Genomic DNA, 27,099 nt, shown 5'->3' with positions numbered 1-27,099 from the left:
AAATGTTCAGGTCATTTAATATCTAATTTATATGACAACAATGTAAAAATCTGTTGTATTACAGGTTTTCTAATGATAACAATTCAAATGATAAACTGATCAATGACAAAATGATAGTTAGACAAAAAATGATAACAAATCAATTAAGAAAATTTACAGGAAAACAAAAATAAAATAAAGATCTAACATCATAAAACAAGCACTGTCTTCCCAGTAACAACATCAAATAAAAAGTTTATTTCTGAAATCTGTTTTAAGATTAAATTCTGAATTTAAAATCATTCTCCAACTAAAGAATAATCAGGTATTGATTGAACATATAAACACCTCTCAAAGAAAATGCATATGTAAACTTCCTTCCGTTATATGCTAATAATGTCCAAATTGCAAAAACACTTTCATTCAAACATGACATTAAATATGGCTACTTATGAAAATCTATATAGGCATAAATGGACGTTCATACTCCAGTCATCAAATTGTTATTCTAGAGTAAAAAAAAATACATTTTGAAATTCATTCATACATTGTAACTGTGTAACTAACCCACACACTTCTCATTGCAATGTACTTTGTTCAATCCCTTTCATTCTATTTTCCTCACACTTTTATTCTACACAACTGTTTATTCACATACAAATAACTACAGCTTATAAAGTCATTGTGTTTCACAAAAATCCAAACACGTTCAAGTCTTTATATCCTGAGAATTGCCACTTCCTTTCAATCAATGCGCCAACGCCTGTTGTCTGCATCCTGAACAAGAACGGTAACTTCTCTAATAAATCTTCTAAGTGGCTGGTCTTAGTGGAAATCCCTAGCTGGTTTATATAAGACCAGATATATTCTACACTTGCTCCCATGGGATGAACATGTAAAAAACATGCAACTAATCCTGAAAAATATATACAATAATTTCAGAATATCATATAGAACAAGTGAAACTGCGAGCTACTGCTCACTGATGATACCCCCGCCGCAAGTGGATAATATTAATAGTGTAAAAATATGCAAGTGTTCGGTAAACAGGAAGTTGTCACGGTATAGCTGACTTATAAAAATCCTGAAACCAAATTTCAGAAATCCTTGTATTGTAGTTCCTGAGAAAAATGTGACGAAAATTTTTAACTTGGCTATCATGTGTAAAATCAGACAAGTGTTCGGTAAACAGGAAGTTGTCAAGTGATGAATCTGAAAACGCATCACACGGTATGGCTGACATATATAAATGTTGATACCAAATTACAGAAAGGGTGGATGTGTAGTTCCTGAGAAAAATGTGACGAAAGTTTCATGGGACGGACTGACTGACGGACTGATGGACGGACGGACGGACTGACAGACAGAGGTAAAACAGTATACCCCCCCTTTTTTAAAGCGGGGGTATAATAATAAAGACAATGTGGTATGATTGCCAATAAGACAACTATCCACCAGATTTTAAAAGATGTGGATATAAGCAATAACAGGCCACTGTACAGCCTTCAACAATTAGAAAACCCCATAGAGTATAGTCGGCTATAAAATGCCCTTATATGCTTACTACTGCCTAAGATGTAACCATATCAAATACATCAGACTTCCAGAATTTATTTGCTGCATTAATGAGCTCTTACAATTTTTTTGCTGTTTTATCATTAAAGATGTGGCATATAATGTTGTTCAAATCCTCAAAGGTATAGCATATCCCCTGTCCTTTAGTAAAGAGTGGTCTAATATTGGAAATCATATCACATCTATAAATTTTTTTAAGATGTCAAACATGAAATTTCTTCTTCAATTGAAAAAATGATTTGTCAAGAATACATTTTCTTTCTTCTTTTTTCAATTTAATTTGCTATTTATCGTTTAATAATGCCATTGTGTCAAAATACAAAGTAATCCTGACATGACTTGCATTTTTTACATGAAACTTTTTCAATTAACTGTGTTGAACATTTCTCAAGAAATATGATTTTTAAAATTGCATAAATATAGCATACCAATAAGTTTAGCTTCCTTTTCTGTAATATTAAGACCAGAACTACTGACACTGCCATCTGATACTAACAATACCTCCTCCACTTTCCGCGCCTCAGCCTCATCTTTTTCCTGAATAAAATAAAGATACAGTACTACTCATCTAGTATTAATCTGATGTTCAAACATGCTAAGTAAAGAATCTAAATAAATTCAACCATTTCACTTTTCCAGTTAGTATGAGTCTAGACGTTACATTTTCAACCTCCCCCACCCCCAAACCCCAACCCTAAAAGAGAATTGTTGACAATCATAACGATAGTTTACACCTCAATACAAATACAGGGAAGAGTAAGACACATTGATTTTAATTTTGTTTTTTCTAGGTATGATTTAATAACTGAATAATAAATAAATCTTATTATTCCATATTAGTATTATTTTAGTAGGTTTCTCTATACGAATTGGATTTTGAATAAAAAAGCATATTCACCTGGGAAAGTGTTATTCACCGCGCTAAACGTCACGCGCTTTTTCATGCAACTTTATGGTAAAATGTTTCATGTAAAATTTGTTTTGGTATATGTTTGTGATTAAATACATTTTCTTCTCTGGAATATGGAATAAAACAATTACTGTCTTTTGTTTTGATAAATATGGGGTTTAATTGACTTTTGAAAAACTGATATTCACTTCGGCCGTCGGCCTCAGTGAATATCAATTTTTTAAAAGTCAATAAAACAGCATATTTACCTCATCAAAAGACAGTAATTGTATATTATTATACATGTCCTGTTGATAACAATTACTTATTCCCCTGTACACATGCTGTTATATTATTCAATAGTATTTAATTCTTATTCAATTTACAATTGCATTTCCTTAAAACTTTTATTCAAATGGTTAAACATAAAACTTTTATTCAAATGGTTAAAAATGACTTTTTATATGAAACTTGAGAAAGTTTTCTATTTTAAAATTTAGTCTGTACTATATGGCTTTTCTATTATTTGTCAAGTGTTATAAATTCATCAATCAATGGTTTGCAAGAATTTTTTTTAATGTCAATTTTAATGTGAGATACACATTAAAAACTGTTTGAACTATATCAATTGTAAAATAATCAAAATCAGAAGTGTTTGACATACATTTTCCTCTTTTTCTGTATCGGTCTCTGTCCCATCTTTATCCTCCTTTGATTCATCAGTTTTTTCTTCTCCATTTTCTTCCTTCTTACTTTTTTTCATTTCTTTTACTTCTTTCTTTGCTGCTATGACTACAAGTTTCAGTTTCTCATTTTCTTTTTCTATTGTCTTGGATTCCTGTTTAGCTTGAATGAGTTGCTACAACATAACATTTCCTTTATTAATCAAACTTTCAGTGTAATTTTCAAGAAAATGTTCAGTCACAATTCTGAGCACTAACTTAAAAGTTTTAGGGGCATTAGCTTTTATCAATAAAACTCTATACTTACTATTAAATCTTAATGGACTCAAACTCTATATCGAAGGCATGAAACATATGCTTAGAAAGGATGTGAATAATACTTTAAACATATTTCGAATTTGTACACATGTGTATTGAGGTGTAAATAATCACCAAATGCTCATCAAATGATTAGTTGGCCCTTAAGGAAATATATTTAAACATTCATCCTTGGAGCAAGGAGTATAATTTTGGATTTTGGATCTGCTTGTTAATTTGCAATAAAAAAAGATAGTTTTCATTATCCTGACAACTTACAAGGTGCTAAAAACACACGTAATCTCAGTGAGAAAAGTCTGGAAAAGGTAACATGTCTTATGAATCTTCAGGCAAAACAAAGCGGAATAAAACGACGCATGTAGCAGTTCATTCTTAAAATGTCAATTTTATTACATAAGACATAGGGAAATGGTAACTAACTGATTGTATTCATAAAAGTAGTCAACAAAATAAGAAAATGAATGATCTTTGTCTGATGGATTTCTGAAAATATTTATTTCAATCATTTTTATCCAAAAAGACTGAATGACTGGGAAATATGACACTCTCCTATGATAGCTTTAAATAACTAAGCATTTTCAAAGCCAATAAAGATAACAATACACTTTTTAGTATAACCATCCTAACTATTTACCCAAACCTTTTTTTTAGCTGTATAATATTGCTGCATTTTTATTTTATTTTTAGTACAGACATTCAACACTTCCTAAATATATATCTGTAATTTAACATTTACTGATAGTTACCTGCTGCATTCCTTGTAATGCTTGTTGTAACATTTTAATCTGATTATCTTTGGTAGTTGTATCTGTGACTGCTTTCTGTTCATGTTTAATCATCTCAACCTCATTCTTATAAGCATCAAGCTGACATTTCAAGGAATCATTCTCACTTTTCAAAAAGTTGATGTGTTCTGTAAAGAAGAACATCTGAGTTGTAGAATTTATTATTGGTTAACCTACCTTTTATTATCATTCCATGGTTATATCATCTTTGTTTCTACAGGAGGAAAATTTATTACAATTTATGATATATTTTAAGTTCATATTAAGCAAAAAGTAGATTAAACATAAAGAAACTGATACATGATTTGTACCTACTCTGACAATGTGCAATTACCATCCATATTTACTTTATATCTACAAGGACAGCTAAAAGGATGGGGAAACTCATTTTCTGATTCAAATGATTATTATTAGGTCAAAAGCAGGTAATCTAAAATAACCCTCATAGAAGTCTGGTCTAAATTGTCCAAGATCATTGGAGATTTATAAAATGAAGTGTTAAATAACAAACAAGAAAACTTACTTGACAATTGGGATCAAATGAACTGGATTAGCTTTTTTTTAATCATTTACAAAGTGCGTAATAAATGTACACAATTAAAACAAAATATAACTCTGTGTGTTGAATGGTGTTATTTGGTTTAAAACTTTTCTGTATACCCACCTTGATTTGCATTAGCAACCATTTCATCAACTGTTGTACCAGCTTTCTTCTTTTTCTTTGCAGAGGATGGTTCATCTTCATTGTCAGACATCTCCATATCATCTTCCTTACGATCACTGAAGAATTCATCCATTTGTGATTGTCGGGTTTCCTGCAAACATAGGTGTTATTGAAGAATTTAAAAGAAATAGATAAAAATTTGAATATATCACCAAAAAAATATACATAAAGGATAGTTTGCTAACTTCCAATCTAAATGACACTTGTGTCTTCCCTTAAAAGTGTCAAAAGATATGAATAATGTATTTTCGACTTAACGGAAGTTAGCATCCATGAATAAAGATACTTTCCTTATAAACAAAATAAAATTAGCTATGATAAGTTGATATTCACTCTACTATTTAATATGCAATCTGTTCTCATTTCTTTTTATATTTTATATTGTCTTAGTTCAATCAATTTACATCATTTAAGTTAACCCTACTTTATATTCTTCAATAAAAGGTTATGTACTTACCTGCAGCTATCCCCTAAATAATAATAACCTTTTTAAGAAAAGGTCCAACATTGATTTTTAATAATATGCATAAAAAGGTATCAATTAAATAAAAGGTTTGATTCTACACACAGTTCGAAAGCCCATTATGCAGTCTATTTTCATCGACACTGATTCTTGTGCAGACAGAAAACTATACTACATATTTTTGTTTCTGATATGATAATTCCAGGGAAAGCATTGTAATCATACTTACTTTGACTTGCCTATCTCATCCTTTTCTTGTTGAGCATGCAACACTATTTCTTTTGATATTGATATGAACTATTTAACACCACAAACCATCATTTCTAATTAACTTCAAAGGATTCAAACTTCACAATATATTTTGTAAATTTCTTTTGTTTGTACTAATGTGGTGAGACAGTAGAAACCAAATGACATAAAAAATTTTAGGCAACTTTTTGTTAGTGTTACATTAAAATTGCATATTGAATGAAATGTTTGCCTAATTTGACCCTTAAATTTTCTGATCCATATATGCTTCTACTAAAACATTTATTGAAAAAAATATGTTTTTTACATTAAAAGGGGCATAGAAAATTTGATACATAAGATTATAGACATTTGTAAATCGACAAACAAACTATATAGAGGCTATAAAACCTATCCCTTCCCCATTGCCTACTTATGCTTATAAAATTGTCAAATCTTTTTTTCCAATCCCTACTTGTACTTATTAAATTGCCTATTTGTTACCTGAACCAGACCTACCTTTATCTGTTTGTACCATAGTTCTATATTCTTGCGCTGAGCTTTTGTAAAATGGTCCCAGTTCCTCTGCTTTTGAGTTGCAGCAAAGACTCTCTCAATCAGTTCGTCTTTAGTGAGAAAAATACACCATGTTATATCATACCAATTGCTAACATTTTCTATTTTACTCCTGGCTCCAGGACTGACTTATGAAAATTCAGTATTTGACTGAAAATGCCTTCTAGAATTCCCTCATAAAGAGAGAACAGTATTTTTATTTGAGCCCTGGCTTTTTACCATCAAGCTGCTTTCCATCAAGCAAAGGATTTTGGAATATTTCTGTTTTTCATTTAAGTTTCTGATACATGAACAATGATGAATATCTTATTGCTTGTTCAATTCTCAGTTCCAAAATCCTTTTGTGTCCAACAGAGCAAACATTACCATTCATTAGCAAAATCAATGACTTCTTCAATAGAAAAATCCCTCATCCAGGCATAAATTACAACCAAAATGTGACTAAACTGGAAAGATTTATTTTAAATGAAATTGGTATTCCTTGTAATTTGTGAACCAAGGACTACTTACAGAATTTTCACCTGTCATTTGTCCCTAGATGAGAGACATTTTAACTGAATCAGTCCAAGTTTAATCCTCATATTCCAATGTTTTAATACTGTGCATCATACTATTTAATACTCACACTGATTTTTACTAGTATAACAATTATAGAAAGCATGAATGACATTTTTAGTCTTCCAATGATAAATATACCAAGTTCAACGGATTACTGACAGAACTTTCAACTGTATATGAAGTAGATACTTATCTACATAAATATAATTTTGATTTTTTTATATAATGTAAAATATATACAGTGTGAATACTTGAGAAACAAATAAGATGTCTTCTGTTTAAAGTTGTGTTACCTTCCAGTGAGTATAATTGGAAAATGTCAGCGTCTAAATAGTGCTCATGTTTTCAAAGATAATGCTTCACAGTTGAATACTGTTTTTTTTAAATGTTTTATACGTTTTTATTTCAAACTCGTATACTCACCATGACTCTCCCATTACCTAATATTTTCCTTTAAAAATTCATTTGAAACTCACGTCTTTCTCATTTTTTACCTAAATACATTCAGAAATAATGCACTAGAACTGAACTTTTATCAATCTAGTTCTAGCTGAATTGGTTACTTTCTATCATGGAAGATACTGCTACATGTATATTTACAGGCAAATATATCGCCATTCCTATTGCCTGTGTAACTGACAATTTTTTTCAAAAATAATCTTGTCAAAGAGTTATCTCCCTTGCCTTACATAACTTCCTGTTCAGTACTTACATTGCTGTAGAATAGTTTCCAACAACTGTTTATATCTCATTTTAACTCTTTCAATCTCTTCTTCTCCTGTTTGTTTTTCGGACTGTAAGTTACGGATTCGAGCGTTAGCACACTGTATCAACGTGTAAAACTGTGAAACATTACGCTTACTACAGTCTCCCCTCTCTAACCAAGTGTTCAATATGTGGACAGCTGTCACAAAGTTTTCTTCAGCTACAAATATAACAAAAGTTGGATTAATCAAGGGACGAAGGTTTTTCATTGCTGTTAAATTTATAAATAAACCTGATGTAATTTGGTAGTTTTTTTTAAACAGAATGAAAAATAACAAAATTGTATTGAACAGGAAAAATTATAAGACTATTAACACAAAATCATATTTTTCTTCTGATATTTCAGATTACAATTCTTCAAGAGAAAATTTTTCTGTAAATGAGACTTGTAAACCATTGAAAGGTTATACAGACTGAAATAATATGATATTTTCTGTTTTATTGTTATCATAAGGGGTCAAGTGTACCAACCCTATAACTATTTCATTTCAGTATATTATTGGATTGAAATAATTAAGGAATGACTGTAATATTTTTTCTGTCTATGAAGAAATAACATAAAAAATTTGGTGCATACTGTTTCATTTTTTATGTTATTTCGAATAGACAGAAAAAATATTACAGTCATTTCTTATAATTTAATTTTAAATTCCATTTTATGCCATAGAAAACGATGAAAAAACGTTGATGACGTCACGGTCACATGACTAAATTATGTCTATGGGCTCATAACAAAATATCGTCAGCCAATCAGAAGACGCGTTACATCCAAAATTAAATTATTACACTATAAATAAATACTACTTATAAATGTCTTATTCATAAATTTGAATGAAATGAAATAAATCTAATATCAGAACCATGTTTTAAAAATTTGATAATTAGAAACTTAACTTAACACAGTTCAGGTTCTGCAACAGATATACGATAAATCTGCAAATTACAGGAGATATATTGAAGCACAATGGATGCAAAAATTAAATACAATTAGACCATTTGGAATTAACGTTAAAAAGGAATGACTTTAATTGATCAAAACTTGAATAATTTAACTTTCATTCATACAAAAGTATTGTGACGTCATGTTATTATGACGTTAAAGTATTATGACGTCATGACGTTTCCAAGGACATTTATCTATAACATCTTTTCAATGATTGAAAAAAGAAATGACAGCCATGTAGTTTAGAGGAATAATAAACAAGTGAAGAAGGCCAATGGCGGAAACGTCTTGAACAATTGGTTTATTTATACAATTATAAAAGGTATGTTCCTTATTGGAATTTTGAAAACAATGAAACTTAACTATTTAAGTTGGAAAGGCAAATACAAATGTATTTAGAGAAAAAGATTTTTGCAAAATTTAAAAGAATTAAATGGTATTTCCTTTAGATGTCTATGTTTGAGATGTTTGTATCAATACAAATGTATTACATTTAAGTTTGTCCATTAGCATCATAGCCTCATGATCATTATAGTGGACAATGGGTGGTGGACTGGGTGGGCGGAGCCTGGCATCCTCCATTCTCTGCATATGTCTCATCTGTCTGGCCATAGCTCTCTCTTTACATTCAAATTCATACTGATCATCTCGAGCATTTGCATAGTCTACATGAAGCCGTCCTGTGTTATCTTTATCATCTTTGTCTTCAATTTTCATTCTGTAACCTAATAACATTGAAAAAGACATCATAAATATAATTATAAGTCTAATAAACAGTTTCTATACACATTTGCATACGGAACAAAATCCATTATGAAGGCAATTGAAAATTGTGCTAGATCTGCAATTTTAAATAAATACATAATATAAACTGATTGATTGACCCCTAGTTGACAGATCTAATCAAAAAAAAATTGTCCTATTTCTCTGATAAGTCTTGCATGTTTGAAAATCTATAATTATTTGTTGTGCCAAAGGTCAAAATATTGTGTAATTTCATTTTTTTTGGTAAATGTTTTTCCAAACCAATAGCATATTTGATGCACTCCAGTTGAATGTAAGTTTCCTGTATCTATACCACTAAAACCCTTTTTTAATGTTGTTGTTATAAGTCCATATAACTATTTAGTTTAGTATGATGTCCATTATCACTGAACTAGTGTACATTTTTGTTTAGGTGCCAGCTGAAGCACGCCTCGGTGTGTGGGAGTTTCTCACTGCATTAAAAACCAATTGGTGGCCTTCGGCTGTTGCCTGCGCTTTGTGCTGTTGTCCCTTTGACGCATTTCCCATTTCCATTCTCAATCTTATATCATTTGATTTATTTTGACATCCATTTTGATTATCATTTTAATTTTTTAACAACACTTAACAAGTGTGAAATCTTTGATTAATATATACCTGACATAAACAAAGCTCTATCTGCACTCTCATCGTGCTCAAATCTGATGTGAGCAAAGTTTTTCTTTCCTTTTCTGATGCTACAAATAATACCAAAGTTTTCAAATACTTCAGCCAACATATCTTCTGTACTATTTTCTGGAATGCCACCGACAAATATAGTCCTGCATCCTGGAGGTCTTTCCCGTACTGAGGGTGGTGGGGCATTCATTGGTGGAGGATAACAGACACTGCTCTTTAATCTCAAGATTTCTTTTGGCATGAATTGTGCAAGCATTGCCAGGTCTAGTCCAGGAATGGTGGAGTTTGCAGTGAAGGACCCTGGACCCATTCCTTGGGATCCATCTGTTCCAGGTCCATTTTGTCCCATTGGTCCATATCCACTGTACTGTAAAACAAAACAAGAATTTTAAGTGAGCAGCAACACTTATTAACATCACATGCATGTAAGTTTTTTACTAGGAAATTTTGCAATACAATCTTCCTTTCAATTTCTCATTGGGCCAAAAAAATATATATTTTTGTGTTTTAGTTGCACATCAGACCTTAATTTATTTGTTTGTTTTCCAAATAAAAAATCTAAATCAAAATTGGTCAGTGTGATCTGAAAAAAGCTCTTCCTTAGCATGTTCAAAATGTCTGGGTCTAATTTGCTCTTTTGTAACAACATTTTTGTGTCAGTTAATCAAAACAAAAAAATTGGCCGGTTGTACAACTAGTGTGCTTGCAGTGCGGGAGATGAAATGCAACCATAAACCTGATATATAATTATTCATGGCAGGTTCATACTCAAAATCATAGAGATTGATAAAAAAAAATTCCTAACCTATTCATCTGGTTTTTTTTGGGGGCATGTAACAGGAAACACACCTGTTTCTCATTTCTAAATTTAACTAGAACACTACCGCAAAATCGCATTTAAGGCTTGGTTGAAAGTATGTAAACTTGTGTTGTAGGATGAATTTTAGAAAAGATTTTATGTCTGGAGAATTTCAGAAATTTCAAACTGAGTCATAGGCACTTGGTCTAATGGAGACAGGACAATTATTTTAAGCCCTCTCCCTTTTGGCCAAGTCTGTTATTTTTTTGCTTTCTGTTAAATTCCATGATTTTCGCTTTTCTAAATACTATGAACATACATATTTATAACATGAATAAAGTATATTTGCTATTAACTATCAATTCCAAGTTTCTTCTCCACAGTGATCACTGCTATATTATATAGAAAATCTCTATATATTTTGTCCTCAGTCCCAGAGTTATTATGAAAATTATGTTTAAAGAGGGAGTATAAGAGGGTATCTGCATGGAAGAACGCCAAATTTTATGTCATTTCACGATGAACGAACAATTAAAAAATTTTCGCATGTTGATCTTTTTATCGATTTCACAAAACACGGTGAAGAACAAACCCTTTTCACCGCTACATGTGAAATAAAAAGTGGCAAAACACGTTGCACGAAAATAACCCTTTACCCACTCTGTGTAAATCGGAGGTATTGGGTATGAGTTAAAAGTCGGTCTGATGACTGAAATAATATTCGGATGCCTTTTTCTTCGTTTTTCTCCCAAAATAAAGCAAACTGAATAATCATAAGAATGGATGACAAATTCGACTATGAATGGTACCTAAAGGACACAGAGGCATGATGATGGAAGAGAAGCCACACACAAAATGAGGTCTTCTCGTTTAATAGTATAGATATGATTTGAATTAAGACTTTAAATACCTGATTATACATCATCTGCATATTAGCATCACCCATCATTTGTCCTTGCATCATCCCACCACCACCATATCCCATTTGACCACCAAAGCCCATTCCACCCATCATATTCATGCCACCTTGTGGCCCCTGATTGCCACCCATCATGTTCATGCCACCTGATGGCCCCTGGTTGCCACCCATCATGTTCATTCCACCTGGTGGTCCCTGGTTGCCACCCATCATGTTCATTCCACCTGGTGGTCCCTGGTTGCCACCCATCATATTCATTCCACCTTGTGGCCCTTGATTCCCACCCATCATATTCATGCCTCCCATTTGTCCCTGGTTTCTGTCCATCATATTCATTCCACCTTGATTTGGCATGCCACCACTGTTTCCTGAAAATCACAAAAAACAAAGGATTGAATAGATTGTCAGTGTCAACTTCCTTAGAAACAACATTGAAGTAAAATTAGTGCAGTATTTAATTTAATATTGAATGATAGATTTATAAATTTGTTTCTACCATAACAAGGAAATCATGATTGTTTAATTCCATGAATTAATGACATTTTCATAAACCAAGTTGTTTGAAAAGAAAATGAACTTCCACAACAGTGAATTCATGAAAAATATGGTTAACAATGTTTACACATAGATAATTTGGATCAGCATAATTGTGCATGTAATATACCTATATATAAATTTTCACTGTAATTAATTCTAATACAAAAAGAAAGGTTCACAAAATTTATGAAAAAAAATTGTGATTTTTAAATAAAAACTATGTTTTTTCACACTAATTAAAAAGCCAAATTTCACCAAACTATATAGTATACAAAATTTATTGGTCTCCTACCTATTCTTTCAGATTTTTTGTGAAAATTGTTGACAAAGTGGAAACTATGCTGGATTTGAGGCCCTTATTATCACATTTGCCACCATAGAAAACAACCCATAAGTATGTAGTAGTGTAATATACAGCAAATATTAAAGTGTGTCTCTCAATTTAGATTTAAATAGCACATTAATTTCTGAACTTTTCTTACAGTCTAATTTTGTTTTAATTAGTAATATTTCCCTTTACATATACAATAGTAAGAATTGTTCATTCTTTACCTTCTAATGGCATAGGAGGTTTTCCTTTGCTTCCATCAAACTGGAGAGGAGCATTATTACTGTTTGGGTCAAATCCTCTATTTCTTCCAGGTTTCTGTGGCCCTATCATTGTTTAAGTTCCTATAATTGAAAAAGAATTAATTCAATACAAAAATTTTTAACACAGGATAAATTAAATAAGCAATTCCTAGCAGTCATCCATCAGCATTTGAAGTAATTCAGTTTTCTATATCCTATTTTCAATAATCAATATTTTTTTTATTGGCCAACACACATTGCCATTTTCCTGTGTAGTTGGTAAATTATTTATTAAGAATAATTTTTTTGGTAAAAACCATTAAAGTCATAATAAACGATTGACCTGTGAAAAATAATGTATTCCAATTCTTGAACCAATGCTTACAAACATCATAAATTTAGTCTTCTGTGCACGAATTTATCATTTTTTTCGCATAAGTTTCGTATACTGTGAAAGTACTTTTATTCGTGGGGTACCAATTTTCGTGGTTTTCGTGGATGACTTTATCCACGAATTTAAGTGTCCAACGAAATAAAACAACTATTGTCCAAATCAAGACATGGAAAGATCCCCATCGGTAGGTTTGACTACTGATATGATCTAGAAAATATATTGAATAACGCCAAATCTGAGAGAACTTTAATAGCAGTCACAGAACTACAACCGCATGCCGGATTAAATCCATTTAATCTTTTAGAACCTAAACTGTACAACTGTTGATCTTTTAATTCTCATAAAAAATATTTTTGATGGATGAAATTCAGATTAACGGTATTTATATGATAGTATGATAAAGTGTTCATTTTATATCCTCATAGTTATCGTACATATTGGAAATAATAATTTAATGCTGGGAATGATTTTGAGAAGAATTATTTGACATTTCAAGATACGTTTATAGCATTTGTGCATGTTACTGTTTTCTTAAGGTGACATGTTTATGGCCTAATTAACACCTTTGATGGTCTTTAGCCTGTTGATCACTTTATCATGGGTTAATTAGTGTTATCACTATGATTTACACGGTCAATGTTTACTTTGCAATTTCCTTCAATCCAGACAATTTGTAACCTTCGTTTCTAAAGGCTTTAATTTTTCAATCATTTCAAAAGAAAAAACTAAAATCCACGAATTTAAAAACCCACGAACATGTAAATATTGCTCAAACCACAAAAATTGATACCCACGAATTAAAGTACTTTCACAGTAATCTTCAATTTTTTTTTCAATTGGTCAGTGTTGTTGTGAAAATATGGCAGGTAATTAAAGTTTGTGTTTTGAAGCCGAGGTTTAACAATTGTCACTTGTTTGTCAACAATCAACAAAAAAGCATGGATATTGAGAAAGTGTTTAACATGTACAATCAGATAATAATTTATTTTAAGGACGTACATGCCTTTTGCAATAACTGGATTTTTACAAGATGGGTCACACAGAGGTCACTTTGCATACGGAAAATATGTCAGGGAATTGGTTCCTGGAAAGAAGCAATTAAAATAAAGTAAAATTCTTCTTAATATGAACAAATTAAAGAATTTTCTTCAGAAAAAAGTATATGGACCATACAGTTAACTCTCGTTGTCTCGAACTCGGTTGACTCGAAATTTCGGATGAGTCGAAGTTTTCACGTGGTCCCGAACTTTATTCCATACAAAAGTATGTAATTCGACTCCTGATGAGTCGAAATTGGATGAGTCGAAATTTCGGTTGAGTCGAACTAAATTTACGGTCCCAAGGTTAACAAAAGCATTCAAAAATCATTTTTTATCTCGAACTAATACACATATGTCAAAACATGACCTCCGGGATTTAAATGGATTGAAGAGTTAATCTGACAATACACGTGTAATTAAATTTCCGGTCACTGACCACTGTATTGATTTATGACATGCTATTTCCATGAGTGTTTTCCTAAGATTATCTTTTGTAGAATTTTTATAAATAATTAGTGATAAATTGTTAATGTTCATGAAAAAGTATTTTAATTGTTTACAAAACAATTAATTTGTGATTTACACTAATGAGCTTGGGTGTGTATAAAGTGAGGATTATGGCTTCCGTTGATGATCACCTAAAAACTACTCAAACAGCGTCTTTAATCTTATTATATGTTCTTTTGAATACAAAGAGTGAGATAAAACAAAATGAATAGAAATCAAAATTTTCTTAAATCTCTTGTATCCGAGAATAAACAATTTTGTCAGCTATTAGGGACCTGAATTACGAAACTGTCGATTGGAAATTACTCTCTTGGAAAAGCCATAGGATTTTTTTTTTAATTGAAACAATTGAATAAGTAAAAATAACACTCATTATAATAATAAAAGACTGAGACATACAAATACATCGATCTGATACTAGAATATCGATCCCCTTGTCATATTCACCCGGATTTATTTTAGCTTTACCAAGCTAAGCAAGAGTTGTGTCCCTTAGATTGTCGAACTTCCGGTGTTCGTTTGAGTCGAACTACGTGTATCTCGAAATATTTCTCTGGTCCGGCTGACTTCGACATAACAAGAGTCGACTGTAATTTGCTATTGGGCTCATTTCCTATAACGATAGAAAAGTGATAAAAATGTGTATTACTGTAAGAAAAGTTGTAACTACATCTAAAGATGCCTTTATTTTTATCAACATACAAGTGTATGCTACTCTTCCTTAGAAAAAAAATTGAAGTTAACAAATTTCAAAGATTATACGACCGTATTTTTGTGTCGTTTCTCGTGTTACTTTTCGCTTCCTAAGTGCATAACGCTGACTGATTTATACATAATAGTCACCGGCAAATTCGTAACTTTTGCTTTCAAATAATAAAGAACATCGACCAATAAGAATAGTCAGAAGAAAATGCCGAGAACTATAAGTATTTCTGTAGCAGGTGTAAGAACACTAGCGTTACTTTGGTTTCCGATTTCGTAACGCAAATTTTAGATGATGTAATCTGCTTTGTTGTAATAGAATTCTTTATAACAATATGCAAATATGAACTCTCACGAGATGTTCAAACAGGTAAATCAGAGATGATTTACATTCTAGTTTTGTTCTTCGTAATAACTAGATATCATTGAGATGGGAGCCATCTCTGTGGGCCCCGCTGTGAATAATGTGCATTAAAAAATTGTATCTTTACCATAGGACATGGGTTTGTCAACTGAAATCAAAGTTTTTGACCTTGACCTTTGACCTAGGAAGTTGTAAATAAATTACGACACACCCTTTGGTGTTGGTTTATAAACATGTCAAGTATAAACTTTGAAATGATAACGGTTCTCAAGATATAGAGCGGACACGATCTTTACCATAGGACATGGGGTTGTCAACTGAAACCAAAGTTTTTGACCTTGACCTTTGACCTAGGAAGTTGCACATAAATTATGACACACCCTTTGGTGTTGGTTTATATACATGTCAAGTATAAACTTTGAAATGATAACGGTTCTCAAGATTTAGAGCGGACACAATCTTTACCATAGGACATGGGGTTGTCAACTGAAACCAAAGTTTTTGACCTTGAACTTTGCCCTAGGCAGTCGTTCATAAATTATGACACACCCTCTGGTGTTGGTTCATATACATGTCAAGTATAAACTTTGAAATCATAACGGTTCTCAAGATATAGAGCGGACACAAAGTTAAAGTGTTACGGACGGACGGACGGACGGACGGACGGACAGACGGACGGACGGACAGACGGACAGACTGATCACTATAGGGCGACCCGCCTTAGTCGGCGGGGCCCTAATTAAGTTAGAAAATGACGTTATCGTTCTGCGTTACATTTCACACGAAACAGAAGTCCAGTTATTTCCTTTTTTTTATTTAAATTGTTTTTGTCGTTAAGTTCTAATAATTTCCGGTCATACGTGAAACATGTGACTAACATGTGATCACGCCCTTACGGCCAGATATATGAAATACTAGGTCTATACATTGTTTTTGTTTCCAACGGGATGTTAGCAAACATAATCTGTAGACTTGTTTCGTCTTGTTTAAAAAATTTGTAAGGGTTCCGCGGAACCCAGTGTCTCGCCTATTTTTGCTGTAAATCACAGGCTCAACAACAATGAGGAAAAAAATCAATAAAAATATTCCTCTTGTTACTATTTTATGATTGTAAGAAAATCTAAGTCCATTTGAAAGTAAATTACAGAAAAAAACAGAGTAATCTTTTTACAAACATTACTTCTGGATACAATCTTATGATCATAAATAAGGTTATTTCCAAGTTTGGTACAAACCCAGGATAGTTTAAGAAAGTTATTTAAATTTTAAAAACTTTAACCACAGAGTGAATGTAATGGTTCCCTGCAGAAAAAACTAAGTCCATTTATAAGTAAAATACGGAAAAAATTGAATTTTATTTTTACAAAATTTTCTTCTGGATACTATCTTATGATCATAAACAAGCTTCTGTCCAAGTTTGGTACAAACCCAGGATAGTTAAAGAAAGTTATTAAAATTCTAAAAACTTTAACCACAGAGTGAATGTAATGTTTCCCCGCAGAAAAAACTAAGTCCATTTATAAGTAAAATACGGAAAAAATGGAATTTTATTTTTACAAAATTTACTTCTGGATATTATCTTATGATCATAAACAAGCTTCTGTCCAAGTTTGGTACAAACCCAGGATAGTTTGAGAAAGTTATTAAAATTCTAAAAACTTTAACCACAGAGTGAATGTTTTGTTTCCCCGCAGAAAAAACTAAGTCCCTTTATAGTAAAATACGGAAAAAATGGAATTTTATTTTTACAAAATTTACTTCTGGATACTATCTTATGATCATAAACAAGCTTCTGTCAAAGTTTGGTAGAAATCCAGTATAGTTTAAGAAAGTTATTAAAATTTCAAAAACTTTAACCACAGAGTGAATATTTGTTGACGCCGCCGACGCCGCCGACGACGACGGAATGTAGGATCGCTTAGTCTCGCTTTTTCGACTAAAGTCGAAGGCTCGACAAAAAGGAAAATACAATTTTCAAAGAGATTGCGCTGGGGGTCTATTATTTTTCCTATGTGCATAATGTTACATACGATCTTGTGTGAAAATAAATGCCCAATGACTTGACAAAATCGATTTCAGATTTGACAGACGTTATAACACACTTCGTTTCCGGATAACGATGTAAAGGGTCCTTGGAAAATTCAATCGACATTACGTCTCTTATCATTGTGCCGATGCTCGTTGGATTGATTTTGCTTCAACAGTAAATATTACTGGATATTTTAGGTGAATAAAGATAATTTAATAAAAAATACATGTTACACTTGGAATGTACAAAGTTGGTATCTTTGTCACAATTTTTAATTATTTTTTTTTATTCATGTTCTGCAAACACTTTTCAGAAACGCAATAAACTTGTCAAAGGAGAAGAAACTTTTACCATGCATGACTTGAAAGGAAGTACTTTATAATTTTAGCCCACTAAAGTAGGTTAAAATGTGGAAACCATGTAGATGGTGTACAGATCACAAATATCACATGGTGCCTATTTTAAAGATTTTAATTCCAAGTTAAAAGTTTTTTTCTTTACTGGATTTAAAGAATTTTACATTGCCAATGATTTGGAATAAATTGTATATAACTGGAATTTCAAAACCAAATATAAATACATTTTTTTTGGCTAAAACATCAAGATACAACGATTATGGTATTCTGCATCAATGAAGAAAATATGGAAATTTCTGAATAAATTGTACTAATTGTTTTCAAAACAAGCACATATTTAGGAGTTTTATAATACTGTTACATTTAAGATGGATTTTAAGAAAAAGTATACTGTTCAGATTATTTTAAGCAGATTTTGCAATAAAATAAAACTAAAAAAGTGCTTTCGGTTTCTTATGGTTTCCTGTCGCGTTTAAAAAAAACTTTAATTTAACATTGAAAATAGATTTTAAATATTAACATGAAGCAAGTAACACTAGTAATGGTGTTCATTTATGTCTTTTGAAATATATTGTGCAAAATAAAGAAAATAAAGATTGGTTTCCTGTTTGGTTTCCTGTCACGTAAACGGTGAATCAAAATGGATTAATTTTTTCTTGAAAAACTCAATTGTTCCATTAATACTATTCTAACACCAACACAACCCACAGAATAAAAGTTAAAGTTTTAGAACTTACAAAAAAGGATACAAAAAGAAACCAAAGGCCGAATACCAAATTATGGTCCATATGTACATCAGTTTTATAATGAAAACTATCCATTGAGTTGTAAAAAACATATGCATAATTTTTTTTTAATATGAGGTTTCTTATGACTTTAAACCTTAGTGTATATTATGAATTATAATCTATATTTAATCATCATCCATTTCGAATCTGGGTCCGATCGCCCCAAAAAACATGTTAATGTCCATTCACATTCACCCCCTTCCACTTTCACACTCTAAAAATTCACACCAGACATGTTCACACCCTTTTTATTTGGGATCCATACTTACAACAAGACATAGATACAGTACGCCCAAGGAGTTTGTAATCCCAAACTCCATACTCCGATATTTTTCCTGGTGTAACACCAGGAAACTCCGACATCCCTCCCAAAATTCTCGGAGAAATTTGGGAGTATTCCCTCCGACTTCCGCGTAAATCCGCTACCTTTTGTTTATTGTATTAGCGACATCTCTCCCAGTCTGGTGTGACGCGGTGTGACACCAGGTAATTAATTGCCCTAATCCGTCTGATCTATGCCGGCACGCGACAGTCAAGGTATGTGAGATTTCTAATGTAATTAAACAATTGTATTTCCTGTCTATTGATTATCAGGTTATATCTGATTGCTTGAAACAAATGAAAGATTAAAATAAAAAGCAAAACGTTGTTGTTAATTCTTTCAATTACTCTGTACATTTTAATCAAGTTTTTAAACAACTATATTTGATTTTGACTTCCGTTTTTTTTATCAGTAAATAAATATTTAATTCACTAAAAGAGATATAATTGTGCAACAATAAACGGAGACTAACGCTGAATAAATGAGGGCAGTTTAAAGAAAAATTACACGTCTCAAAGTTTTTTATACTACAAGTAAAAAAGAAAATATTATTCCTTATCTGTTATGCTAATAATTCTACGCCATTTCCATTTTACGATTACAAAATAAAAGTTTTAAAATCCAAAACGTTGTTGTTAATGCTTTCAATTGCATTAAAGTTTTATAAAAAAAATCTATACTTGATTATGACCTCGTTTTTTATTTATCGGAAATTGATATAACTTACGAAAAGAGACATACTTGCGTGAAAATAAACGGAAACTAACGCTGAAGGTATAAAATGTGAGCAGTGAGTTTAAAGAAAATTACGTGTCTTAAAACTTGTATATGCAAGTAAAAAAGAAAATACTATTCACCATTCGTTATGCTTAATAAGTCTACGGCATTTTCTCTTCACGATTAGCATTACTTTAGGATATAATACATTTCGGCTACAACAGGAATACTACTATAGCTGCATCAACTCGTCGTTGCATAATATTCATTTACGCACAATGAATGTAAACCTTTGTGTTGTATTTAGAACAGTTATCTTTAAATATTTTTAAAACAATTAATTGCCGTGGGAAGACGACACGCATCTCAGTGATCAACAGTGCGTGATTGAACTTGAACTTGACTTCGCTCACAATATTGAATGCTAAAAATAGTGACATCAATTTTGTCCACGAGATTTTTATTTGGCGGGAAATAGTATCATGTAACAGTAAACTCAGGTGACCTTTCTGGATAACCTCGGGAAAATTCATGTAATGATTGACATTTGTGTGCGTTAAGATTGAGGCTCTAGAAGGTCCTTTTACAATTGATTAACCGGATTTTAAATTTTATTCCTTTTCTGAATAAACGAACATCAGCCTTTTATTTATACGTTTCTCAGTCAACAGAGGACATAAACCTGGACATTATTTATACTTCCATAGTCAACACTATACATTAATGGTAGATGAAAACAGGATGCATGTCGTTCAGTTCCTGATGGGCGTTGGTAGAGATCCTCTGTGAAAATGTGTCGATCGTAAAAATCCGATCCACATTTTTTTTTACATATTTCTTTCTTGTACGATATAATTTCATTTTAATATTCTATAGTATAAATTGTTGAAATACTTCTTTTTATATTTCGCAGAGGACTTTTAACGAGCAGTAAAATACGGATTGCGCCAATCAAATTTTATTTTAAATAATAAAAGATCAATAACAGATCATAACAGATAAAAAACACATGATTTTATTTCTTCATATAATTAAATAAGGTTGTGATGATTGTGTTGTGTCTGGGCGGGGAATTATCTCAGTATTTATGAATATAGGGCTGCCACATTGCATACAAAACTATTTGTCACTTTACAGTTTCTTTTTTAAATTCAAATATTTCAAGTCGGTAATCTACCGAGGTAGTGAAACATAATATTTTACATTTCAAAATAAATTGAAAGTAACAGAGTTCACTTGTTGGTCCGATAAATTAACATCATTTTGTTTTAAGCCAGTTGATATTAATTATATAATATTGAACTATTAATGAACCGGATATTCACTGAGTAGGTCATAAAAGGTTCTAATTGTGGTAAAATCATCTTTGTTGAAACTTTGTTGAAAAAACAAAAATTATGACCTGATCGGACTATAATGAAAATACTAAATAAGTGTTTTATTCGTATTTTTATACGTTTTTACGTTTTATTTAATATGACAATGACATGGGCATATACATACAAGAATAATTATCTTATTTTAAATAAAAATGTCACACTTTTATCTGACAATGAATGGACATTTAAATAACGTATTTTAAAGCACACAGGTGCAATCAAGATCGATTAAATGTACAAAGGTAATAAATCTGGCTAATCCGATTATGTTGTCACGCGTCATTAATTTTCAGTTCATCCGATGGGCAATAAACCAATTAACAGCCACGCGGTGTTGGGAGAGAATCTTTGGAGGAAATTGGGAGTAGAATCCGTGATTCGCGGTGTCACACCGCTACACTCGGAAATCGGTGATAAAAGTTCGCGATTACAAACTCTCTGGGCGTACTGTAGCATTGAAAGAGTTCAAAGGAGGGCTGCACCTTTTGTTATTAACAAATACAGAAACACCTCAAGCGTTGGTAACATATTACAACATATTGAATGGCGCAGTCTCTCTGACAGAAGAAAAGACTCCAGATTGGTAATGCTTATAAAATTGAACACAAAAAGACAAACAAGACATTCTAATTCAAACAGCTCCCAAATTCCATCCTGTAAAACACAGTACAGAAAAGAATCCTATTTTCCAAGAACTATTACGGACTGGAACAAACAAACAGATAACATTGTAAATTGCAATTCAGTAGACTCTTTGAAATCTTCAATTTCAAAGCATCAATATTTAACTCAATTATAACATCTTACATAATTATACAAAACATTTTTTAATTTTTCCTATTTTTTAAAAATTGTATATATTTCAATCTATGTCTTCTTGTAAGTTTCCTCCGGTGACATAATCTTCAATTTGTTGAAGGCAGTCACTATACGGTAGAATAGAATAGAATATTTGTTCATGTATAATAATTTTGTAATCAAGTTTCGGTACTCTTTTTTTCAATGTTTCAAAATAAAGAGATTCAGACAACAGTTTTCGTGTGTGTTGAATTAATTTTAACTATGTTTTGGTCAGTGCAAGGATTTGTATAGTGAGATCTTACAATACAAATGCTTGGTAAGTGTATTGCTATTTAAAAGAAATCATTGTTTCTGAATAAAGTGAGATTCTGATAACGTTTTTTTTTCTGTGTTGAATAAATCTTAATCGTGTTTTGGTGAGTGTATCATGTGTATTGCTATACATTTTTTGTTTTCACTGTTTTAAAAAAAAAGTGAGATCAAAGAGGTCAAGTTGTTTTAAAAATATAATTATTTTTCAATGTTTTAATAAGAAATTGTCAATTTAAATTTAAACATACAATTCCTTGGTTTTACTCATACTCATTACATGCAGTATTCACATCAAACATGTCAAAGTAAGTAAAACAACACTAATCTTGATTTTCAAACACTCAACAATAATACCAAATTTAGCTGTGTATAAATACCAATTAGTAGTAAAATCATACTCAATTAGCATTTGATAATTAATCATCAAATTCATTATCATAAAAATGGGGGGGGGGGGGGGGGGGAACAGACCTAGGGAGCGCATGTATAGGGTGCAAAAGTGAATTGGGAAGTTCAAGCGGGGCAGATACTTGGGTCAACCGTGAACCGGCACAGATTTCCACATAAAGACAAGGTGTAGTTGTCTGTAGTCAATCCACTTCAGAAACATGAAGCAGCTCATTCATTTTGGACGAGCAAATATCAACTTTTTCATCTGGGACAAACTCTGACTGCCAAGGGGGTCTCTTTGGGAGGTTCTGATCCCAAATCCGGCTTACAGTTTTGTCAGATTCATGTATGTACGTAAGCCATTCTCATTTTTTGGTAATTTCTGTGTCCGCTAGACTTCATTTCCTGTTTTCACGGCACAATAATTTGACTTTCACATGTCACGCTTACAAAATATTGGCAATTCCACGTCACACTTAGCCCCCAATGAGACCTACTACCAATGCCCCCCAGCTTGTCTGGCAAAACAGCTGCTGGACATCACCATTTAATTGTGGGTTTCATTGAGGTCTAAGCGTGACACAGGATTGCCTATTTTATGTAAGTGTGACGCGTAAAAGCCAAATTATTGAGCCGTGAAAAAGGAAAATGAAGTCTAGTGGGACACGGTAAATTACCAAAATATGAGAATTGCTTACGTACATAGTGTAAGCCGGAACCGGGATCAGAACCCCTTAATTATTTCTGACTATATAATTAAGCAATTGAAAATAGCATTGAAATTAGATGAAGGGTCAGTAGAAGCCATAGCCTTAATTAGTAATTCGAAGACTCAAAGGTATTAAATTTTGTGGTATTTGTCCTCCTGACAGTGAGTCCTGACCAGTGGCAGTGGAAAGCACTAGCAGTGCGGTTTTTTTTTTTTTTAAGCAGGGGTCATTAGTATGTGATCGTGTGACGATTAACATTACAGGTGTTTATTGACGGGCATGTATACCTATAGTTAATTTCTGTTACTGTATTGCACTGAAATTTCAGACGCTTGTGCTGAAATTCAGACTTTTTCTTCGCCCGAGCGTGTTTACTCCCAAAATGAGGCAGTAAATAACGCAGAAATCTGATTCGATTCTGTGTTTGAATGAATGGGTGCGAGACAACTCGGACCGTCTACAAAAAACGCAACTTGGACCGTCAATAAGTCAATTCGGACCGTCTGTATAATAAGTCAATTCGGACTGTCTATAAGGTATCTGGGTGATTCGTTCCAACTCCAACCGACGATGCGAGGACTATATTTGCCAGTCAAGGTAGTTTAAAACTCCCATCAACATGATATCCAACTCCAATTTCGTCCCAAGTTTTTTGGCCAGTTCGTCCCAACCTTTTCAAGAACAACGTTAAACCGAGCGTTAAACCGAAATCCTTAAACCATAAACTATTATAAAAGTAAGAACAAATTGTAAAGTCTTAATAATAATGAACTACTGAATAATAAAGCCCTCGCTTTAAACGATAATACTTTATTGATCATCATGGGTGATTTTAATATTTAACTTAAATGATTTGTCTAACAATTAACAATTGATGTTATTACATGAAATAAGTGACCCATTTCAGAAACATAGATATACCAGTGGCGGATGCAGGAATTTTCGAAAGGGGGGGTGCTAGCCCAGGGCAAAGGGGGGGTGCAGGGGGGTGCAAACATATGTCCCGATTCAAATGCATTGATCGGCCAAAATAAAGGGGGGGTGCGGACCCCCGGAACCCCCCCCTCTGGATCCGCCACTGGATATACTGTTTCAAACAGAGCTCAAATGAAGCAATTGACATATGACATAATTTTATTGTTAATGTTTTAAATTAACATAACATTTAAAAGATCTTAACTCTATAACAAATCATGATATTGCTATGATAACATACGAAGATAAGAATCTTATAGGTAAAATTGACATTGTAAAATGCTTAATGATAACTTTTAATAGTTCAGTGAAATCCCCGTTCTAACTTTGAATCAGAGAAAATAAAAAAATTATGTGAAATCCAAAATTAAGATAACACATGGTTTTTGCTGTATCATCACAGGCACTTGTCTCAGAATTTTTTCCACCATTATATACATATAAAGGAAAAGAAAATTCTGAGACAAGCGCCTGTGTATACTGTCACAAATGGTGACGTCTTGAAATATCTCAAACATAAATATGAGGGTGGTAATGCCCTTTACCGTCAGGCGTCAAACGGTCAAGTTATTTTAGGTCTCAAATAATTATCGTTACCGTTATTTTTGGAAAAAAATAGCGTGATTCGTCAAATTCAGCTGAATTTTTTAACGTCTAAAAGAAAGTGTACATTTTATCGTCATGCACTAAAAATAACCGTTAACGTCATTTGGCAAGAATTTTTACCGTTATACGTCATGAAGGTACCACCATTACTACCCTCATATATATTAATAAATCAATCGGGACAAATGGAGTTGGCCCAATACTTTTAATAGTATCATGATGAATAATTGTTCATTCTCTTACTCTTATTGTAAACCTACGTTAATGCACATATATTTCCTGATATTCTACAGTATGCAAAAGTAACTCTAATTTTCAAAGCCGGTAATCATAGTAATAAGGATGATCCTAACAATTATCATCGTATCTACAGTGTTAAGATTTTTGAAAGGACTGTGTTTAAACAATTATATTTTTAACTTAATACAAACTGCTAGCAAAACAACATTCTGGATTTAGAGGGGAAACAAAACACTTTTGCCACACGGCACTTATAAAAATGGTTAGAAGAATTTGATGAAGGCAATTTCACTTCTGATTTATTTCTATATTTAAAAAAAATTGATATCATACTGTTAACCATAAAATCTTATCATTGAAACTTAATTTATATAAATGTGATGATCACTCTGTTAAGTGGTTTTCGTCTTATCTCTGAAATAGATTTCAAAAAAGTAAGAATTGAAACAACTGAATCAGGATACCATTATATAACATTCGAGGTTCCATATTAGGACCTTTATTATTCATAATCTATTAAATGATCTCATGTTTACATTAAAACACGCAAAGTCTGAATTATATGCTGATATCATGACACAAGTTTGCATATATCAACCAAATCAAACTTAAACTCTTGTATAAATAAAGACTTTGAAAACGTATTTGAATGGTATGCATGTTGAAAATAATATGATGATAAATAACAATATGTCCAAATGTATGCTTATGGGATCTGAGAGAAAACTTGAGAATTGTAATGATGTCTTGTGTGTATGATTGCAAAATAAAACTTCATTTGACAATGTGGAAGCCGAAAAACTTCTTGGTATCCATATTTATAAAAAATCTTTCATGGTCGATTCACATAGATAAAGTATGCGAGATTACTTTGAGATAGACATTACACAGAGGTGTCAATATTTACACACCCATCGATAAGTTGTCATTACTTCATCAGTGGCGGTAGATTGGAACTCCTTTTTTTTTGGACGGTCAATGCATTTGTATGGGGAAATATTTTAGGACACCCATTTTGTCCTGGGTTGGGAATCCCTTTTTAAAAATCACTGGATCCGCCCCTACTCATGCATGTTGTAGCTGAGGTCAATTAGCTGTGACTTGTTTTTCAAACTAGATAAGCTGATACACTACCGGTAGCAATACAAATTAGAACTAAAACTATGTTAAAAATGAGACTACCTGTTAGAAATTATTTTGGTGATCGCAAGTGTGGAAAAGAGGGGACGGGGAGGTGGGCATGTGCACTTGTGCCCCGGTAAATCCACAGGCACTTGTCTCAGAAAAAAATCCTATATGCCTTAATATAACACAGTATTTTTTTCTGAAACAAGTGCCTGTGGGTAAATCAGCCAATGTATCCTCCTTTAAAAATTTGTCATTTGTTTGCGTTTACTTTCTAAACGGTATAAGTTGACTTAAGGTCCGGGTTGACTCATATGTCAGCGGTCTGACTGGACTTAAGTTCGAGCTGTGTCTAGTTTAATTTTGTCACCCATTCGAATGGGTAACTGTCCGCCAATTTATCATTTTATGCTAAATCAAATGCATTTAACTGTCGTAAGTTTATCCAAAATATCAATTAATAAACATGTATAAACAAAATCCAGGGATGAAGAGTGAATTATAATGCTGAGCATATCTCTCTCTATATATATATATTTCAAATGACATACTGTTATGTTCAGTGCGTGAAAGTTAGTGTCGATATCATGGGGTCGAATTTAACATTAT

The 27,099-nt window shown here is 32.2% G+C and overlaps 1 protein-coding gene across 3 annotated transcripts; it reads right to left on the bottom strand.

The window, feature by feature from the left end:
* LOC143067682 (ecto-NOX disulfide-thiol exchanger 2-like) lies at positions 1–23,974 on the bottom strand. 3 transcript variants are annotated; one of them, XM_076241133.1, is made up of 13 exons: positions 23,832–23,947; positions 14,127–14,211; positions 12,716–12,835; positions 11,618–11,994; positions 9,888–10,275; positions 8,978–9,211; positions 7,491–7,703; positions 6,164–6,270; positions 4,894–5,044; positions 4,191–4,357; positions 3,108–3,302; positions 1,983–2,091; positions 1–895 (listed from the first exon to the last, which is right to left on the bottom strand). In XM_076241133.1, exons 3-13 carry the CDS (start codon positions 12,822–12,824, stop codon positions 669–671), a joined length of 2,277 nt encoding a protein of 758 aa, XP_076097248.1. In that variant the 5' UTR covers positions 12,825–12,835; positions 14,127–14,211; positions 23,832–23,947; the 3' UTR covers positions 1–668. The 3 variants fall into 3 exon arrangements, with proteins under 3 accessions (XP_076097248.1, XP_076097247.1, XP_076097246.1); XM_076241132.1 differs by having other exon boundaries at positions 14,131–14,211; XM_076241131.1 differs by lacking the exon at positions 14,127–14,211 and having other exon boundaries at positions 23,832–23,974.
* Positions 23,975–27,099: the final 3,125 nt, after the last annotated feature.

Source organism: Mytilus galloprovincialis, chromosome 3, assembly GCF_965363235.1.
Source record: "Mytilus galloprovincialis chromosome 3, xbMytGall1.hap1.1, whole genome shotgun sequence".
In the NCBI taxonomy this organism is placed as follows: domain Eukaryota; kingdom Metazoa; phylum Mollusca; class Bivalvia; order Mytilida; family Mytilidae; genus Mytilus; species Mytilus galloprovincialis.
Note: the sequence above shows the minus strand (reverse complement) of the source record. Positions and strands in the feature narration are given on the sequence as shown.

What these genes read in the sequence shown, in the direction of transcription:
- LOC143067682 (XM_076241131.1), bottom strand. Translation starts at nt 12,824, where the DNA reads ATGATAGGGCCACAGAAACCTGGAAGAAATAGAGGATTTGACCCAAAC. An exon ending in TGCAGATGATGTATAATCAG is followed by an intron (nt 10,276 to 11,617) that starts GTATTTAAAGTC and finishes TTTGTTTTACAG; the next exon opens with TACAGTGGATATGGACCAAT. An exon ending in TATGGTACAAACAGATAAAG is followed by an intron (nt 5,045 to 6,163) that starts GTAGGTCTGGTT and finishes CTATGTTTGCAG; the next exon opens with GAAACCCGACAATCACAAAT.